The sequence below is a fragment of the Haliaeetus leucocephalus genome, unplaced genomic scaffold, assembly GCF_000737465.1.
Source record: "Haliaeetus leucocephalus isolate CR32 unplaced genomic scaffold, Haliaeetus_leucocephalus-4.0 Scaffold214, whole genome shotgun sequence".
NCBI classification, from domain to species: Eukaryota; Metazoa; Chordata; class Aves; order Accipitriformes; family Accipitridae; genus Haliaeetus; species Haliaeetus leucocephalus.
Window position 1 is genome coordinate 1,379 of NW_010972650.1, and position 5,623 is coordinate 7,001.

At 64.4% G+C, this 5,623-nt stretch overlaps 1 protein-coding gene across 1 annotated transcript in view; it reads right to left on the reverse strand.

Annotated features, from left to right (window-relative positions):
* Nucleotides 1–1,314: 1,314 nt before the first annotated feature.
* GTSF1 (gametocyte specific factor 1) overlaps nucleotides 1,315–5,623 on the reverse strand; it is a 5,065-nt gene continuing 756 nt past the window's right edge. The window contains exons 2-6 of the mRNA XM_010566555.1: nucleotides 5,507–5,621; nucleotides 5,329–5,418; nucleotides 5,163–5,238; nucleotides 1,941–2,057; nucleotides 1,315–1,464 (exon numbers count right to left, since the gene is read on the reverse strand). Coding sequence (XP_010564857.1) covers nucleotides 1,967–2,057; nucleotides 5,163–5,238; nucleotides 5,329–5,418; nucleotides 5,507–5,621 — 372 coding nt within the window. The 3' untranslated portion in view covers nucleotides 1,315–1,464; nucleotides 1,941–1,966. The remainder of the gene's footprint in view (nucleotides 1,465–1,940; nucleotides 2,058–5,162; nucleotides 5,239–5,328; nucleotides 5,419–5,506; nucleotides 5,622–5,623) is intronic.

The window sequence follows — 5,623 nt, forward strand, 5'->3', positions numbered from 1 at the left end:
CACCCTACGGGTGCCATCCCCATGTCCCCCCCATTCCCACGGCCCCACCCCGGGTTGCTGCTGACGCCGGGGTCAGGGCTCGGGTGCTCCCGGCTAAGTATGGCCAGTGCCGGGGAGCATCCCTGAGTCACCGCGGGAGCTGGGGGGGGGGCCGGGGAGGCCCTGGGCCTGACTCACTGCCGCCGCCAGCCCCTATATAGCCTGGGCCGACGGCGGGGCCACGTCACCCCCAGCCCCCCCCGGCTGGGACAGCGCCTGGGGCTGCGGGGGGGGCCCAGGGGCAGCCATGGTGGGGGACCCTCATGGGTTTTGGCGGGGGGACACACGTAGGGTGACACCGGGGTACCCTGATGGGTGGGGGGCTGCACTCGCCAGTGACAGCGGGGCAGACCCAGGGGTGGGGGTACGGGTGAGACACCCAGGGTGCCCGTCGGGTGCCCGGCCTCAGTTTCCCCGGGTGGGGGGGCGCGGGCGCTGGCTCAGTGCCCCGGGGGCTGGCGAGGAGCCCGGGGACGGGCGCGGATGCGGCCCCGCGCGCCGGCTGCTTCCCAAAAAGGCGCTGGCGGCCGCAGGCGTTGGGGAGCCGGGCACCCGGCCAGCCCCGGGGGGCCCCTGTGCTGGGGTTGGGGTGGGGGGGGGCAGGCAGGACAGGGCAGAGGCATGGGCAGGGACACGGGGCAAAGGTGGCACTGCTGTGGCTGACACACACGTGTGTGCTCGTGGCACCGCTGGCCCTGCCGTGGGTACGGCAGGGCTGGGGAGGGGTGTGCACATGCGTGTGTAAGCGTGTGCATGCTCCTGGGTAGCGCCTGGGGAGGTCTGGGGGTGGGAACATGGGAACTCACACATGGTATGCACACGCCTTTACACATGTGCACTCCCACCACATGTGTGTGTGCTCACACACGCCTCCACCAGCCCCTGCCCTGTGGTCAGGGGGACACACATGACCCCCCCTTGGGTCTCACCCCCCTTTGGGTCAGCCCCCCCGGGAAGGGCAGGGGCTGGCTGGGGCCACAGGGACCATTTCACCCCCACCTCATTTTTGGCCAGCTGTCCCCTGCCTCCCAGGCAGCATGGGGACATCCCCACCCCCCCAAAAGGCTCCCACCCCCTTTTTGACCCTTTTCAGCACCCCAATATTGGGTAAAACACCCTGTAACATGGCTGTGATAACCCGGAATCAAGCACAGGGCGTTTTGAGGCCAGAAACAGCAGTTTTAGTGCTCGAGCGGAGAGGTGGGGGCCGGACGCTGCCCAGCCCTCCTCACCGGGCCCCGCTGTTTCTGGGCATTTGTTGTTTTTCCGCCTAATTTCCTGCCTTAAGGAGTCCCGCTCACCCTGCGGAGCCTGGCTGCCGGAGGAGCTGGGGCCAAGCCCTGGAGGTGCCCACTCTGGGGCAGGATCTGTCCCCGAGGGGGTAGCGAGAGCCAAATCTCGGCAGGAAGGAGGGATCCCAATGAGCTGCAGAGATAAAAAGCAAAAGGTGTAAAAAAAAAGAAGCCTCAAAAGGGCTTCACAGGGAGGGATTCCTGCTGGGGCATCCCCCCTCCCCGGGGCTGGGGTGCTGCTGGGGAGCAGGGGGGGGAATGCTGAGGGGATGGGGCTTCTCTGAACCCCCCAACCGTGGCTCCCACCTGGCGACTCCAAAGCCCCTGGCGAGCCTGGGCCTTGGTGCTGCCATTTGCCTGCGACCGCCAGACGCTCGCCGGTTCCTGCCCTCTTCCTTTTCCTGCCGCTTTCAGACGCAGTTTGACAGTAAATGCTGTTTTTTTTTGTGTGTGTCCATCCCCCCCCCAGTAGATACCAGTCGGAGAACGATGCTGGGTGCTGAATCACAGCAGGGGAACAACGTGGGTTAAGATGAGGGGAATTTTTTCCTGGGAATTGTGTTGGGGAACTGGTGCGGCTGGGGCTGCTCAGGCAGAGCCGGTACTCACAGCTCCGCATCTCCACGTGGCGCTGGTCACCCCTGCCTGTACTGGGGGGGGTCTCGGCAGGAATCTCCGGGGCTGCAGGAGCCGTGCGAGGGTGGGGGCACACAGGGTGTTTCATCACTGCACAGAACAGAATGGGGAGAAGCGGTTAAAGCACGTGGGGCAAGGCCAAAAAGGCATAAAATCTCCCCAAAACCGTAGCGGGGAGAAGCCAGGTGACACGGTGGGACCGTCCTGGAAGGGGGGAGCAGGGTGGGAGCCAGGAACTGCCATTCCTGAAGCGCGGCTGTGCCACGGCAGGGCTCGCCCGCTCCGCAGTGGCGGCTGGACGCCGCAGGGGATGATGAAGGTGACACATATCTGCGCCACTACCAAAAAAAGCCCAACTCTCCCTCCCCACCTCCTCGCGTCCCCGTCGCGGGGAAAACCCGATGGCTTCCACCGAGGAGCAGTGCGAGGGGGGCTCCCACTCTCTGGGATCCATGACTGCTCTCGACGAGAGGAAAATAATGGCAAAATAGGTGGAAAAAGGGGGGAAACGCCTGTCGTTTCCCATCCGGCTCATGGATGAAAATAAGCCAGCCCTCCAACCTACCCGGCTGGATCCACCCTCCGAGCAAAAACTCCCGGCAAGTGTTGCAAGGCCGTTATTGGCACGGTTCGAAGCACACATGAAACTGCTCTGGAAACCACAGGGGAGAGATGTCAGGCAGAGCCGAAGCAGTCAGACGCTTTTAAACAAGCGAGGCAACAAAGCTGGAGAAATTCCTCCTTAACCCTTACGGAGCAGGCAGGGATTCGGATGGCTTTCCACCTGCGGGCAGAGCAGGCAGCGCAAGGGGAAAACATTCCCGCTCTTCGGCGAGGGGAAGCAGGCACCGCTGCGGAAGCACCAGCTCTGCACAGGGATGGGATTTGCGGCCGGGGAGGATGCACGGGCGAAAGCCTTCTGCTGAGATAAACCCAGGCAGGCGGGCGCGTCTTGATTCTCCGTGCTGAGCTGTGGGGGGATAAAAAAACCCTCCCTAAACTCAATAAATGGGTTTAAAACATGTCTGGGGGGTGAAGAAAAAAAAAAAAAGGCAGCCTCGGGCAAAGGTTAGCGCTTGGCAGGTTAAAGCCTGAGGAAGGAGCGGCCGCTGCTAGACGATTCAGTGTTCAGCCTCAGGACTGGAGATGGAGGGAGGAAAAGCGTCTCCCAGATGGGCCGAGCCCAGGATGTGCGGCTCCTGCCAGATGTACGTTAACGGGAGTTATTAGTCGCATAAAAACCGCTCTGCAGCTGCATTTCTGGCACTGGTGAGGGAGGAATTAATTGCAACACCAGATCACTCCTCCTCTGCCCGGCCAGGAGGGACCAGCGTGACCCCACCCGCGCGCTCCCCCCCACCAGCCGGGGAAAGATATATATCTGACCGCCCCGTGAACTGCTGGAAAAAAGAAAAAAAGAAGCAGGTTTTCCCCCCCAAACTCAGCCCTGCGGGGTCCCTGCCGCCTGCCTTGGATGACGGGGTGTTGGAGGAGGCTGGGGAGCGAGCGGCGGCGGCGGGGCGGGCAGGGAGCCCGGCCGGGAAAAGCGGCGTGACACATGCATTCCCATTTCCACACATACCGCCCCAAATCTGTCGCCTCCTCCAAGCTCTCCTCACCTCCCGGCGTGGCGGGGGCTCCGTGGGGTCCCCAGCACCCAGAGATATCCCACTGGAAGAAGGGGGGAAGGAATTGGGGGGGGGGGGGATGTGGAGGATTGGGGGAATCCCCTGTTCCCAGGGTGACGCTGGTGTTGAGCACAGTCTGGGTGTGATGGGTGTGTCACCGCCAGGCTGGCAGTGGGGGGGGGACAACACATCTTTTGGAGGACTGCATGGGGCGGGGGGGTTAATGAGGTTTCCCCAGCTGGCCCCCCCTCCTTGGGCGGGGAACCCAGGGCCTGATGCCCCAGGGACGCAGCCTGAGCACGAGGCACCCGCATTGCGCAAAGGCACTAAAATAGCACCCCCCGCAGCCCAAAATCCAGGCAGGCCCTGCCTGGTAACGCCTGTTTCAGTGGGAGATGGACTGGGGTGGGGATCTGGTGCCCTGGGTGAGTAGCAGCCCCCCAGCACTGGGACCAGAGTGGGGGTTGGGGTCACCTTGAGCTTGTTCAGTCCCAGTCATCCTCTTTGTCGCTGTCCCCCCCAGAGCCCAAGATTAGGGGTGGTTGGGGACAGGGTGAGGGGGACAGTGGGGCGCTGGGGGCCTGGGGGGACAGGGACACGCTGGAGGGGGACAGGGCACAGGCAGGCAGGGGGGTTACGGGGACACGCTGTGGTGATACAGGGAGACACTGGGGGGGGGCGACAGGGACACGGGGTGGCCCAGGGGGTTATGGGGATACACTGGAGGGGGTGACAGGGATATGGCCTGGCCCAGGGGTTACAAGGACACTCTGGGTGCGTTATGGGGACACAGACAGGCCTGGGGGGGGTGACAGCCTGCTGTGCACTGGAGCTGTTGTCCTCCGCCTCCCCCCATGGTGCTAGAGCCCCCTTGGAGTGGGGCTACAGACCCTGGCCCCACTCGCCAGTGCCACAAGGGGCAGGCAGCGCAGAGAGTGCTGGGAGGGCAGCAAGGGGAGTGTGGGGGGAGCAGGGCAGGCTGAGAGCCCTGCCAAGGGGAGCAGGGCAGGCTGGGGCCCCGATGTGCCCACACCGGAGGTCCCCTGGGGTCCCTGTGCCCAGAGTGCCCCCATCCCCAAGTCACACAGTTCCACTGGGTCCCCATCCCATGGGTGCCCCCAGTGTCCGTCCCATCGGGTGGCCCAGTCCCCACCCTACAAGGTCCCTTCTGTCCCCCCCCCCAGGGTGACAGGACACCACACACACTCACAGGCAGCTAATTTGTAACATGCATTTAAAACCTGTGGGTACGATCACTCCCCGCAGCAGCAGCAGCCGAAGGGGCACAGCCCCCCCCGGCACAGTGGTCCCCTCAGTCCTGGGGGAGAGACGGGCACTGCCCTGGTCCTGCCGCCACTGTCTGCAGTCCCTCCTGTGACCACCGCTCCGCACCCGCCGCAGGGCGTCCTGTGGCTCCCCTGCCTTGGCTCCAGCTTGTGGGTGCTGCCGGGGCAGAGCTGGGGGACAAGAGAGGACCAGGGGTGTCGGTGCGGGCAGCACCCCGCAGGGGGGACATCCAAATGTGGGCACCCAGGGAGGGGATGTCCCCGGCCCTGCGGGCTCCTACCTGTCGCATGGGAGGAGCAGGTTATTCTCCCTGATGTTGAAGACGAACGGCGGGCGATCCTCCAGGTCCTCCAGCTCTTAAAGGGTGATGAGATGAGGATGTGCCAGCCTTGGGGTGACACGGCAAGCGGGGGAGGAGCGCTGCTTGGCACCCTGCGGACACTCACCAGCATCCCAGTCCTCCTGGCACGGCGGGGGCTGCCAGGCCGTGGGGACCTCCGGTTGCTTCATCTTCTTGCCAAGGGACCTGTCCATCTCTGTGCGGACAGAGGGAACAGCTCGGGGGTGGAGGGCACAGCTCAGCACAGCCACAGGGGTGGTGAGGGGTGGGGGGCCATGCTGTACCGTGGGGGAGGTCGGTCTGGTGCTTGTCAGGGCAGGAGGCGATGTGGCTCTGCAGCTTGCCCTGGGACACCCTGTGCCTGGCGTTGAATGGGCAGGTGGCCAGCGTGCGGGCCACCT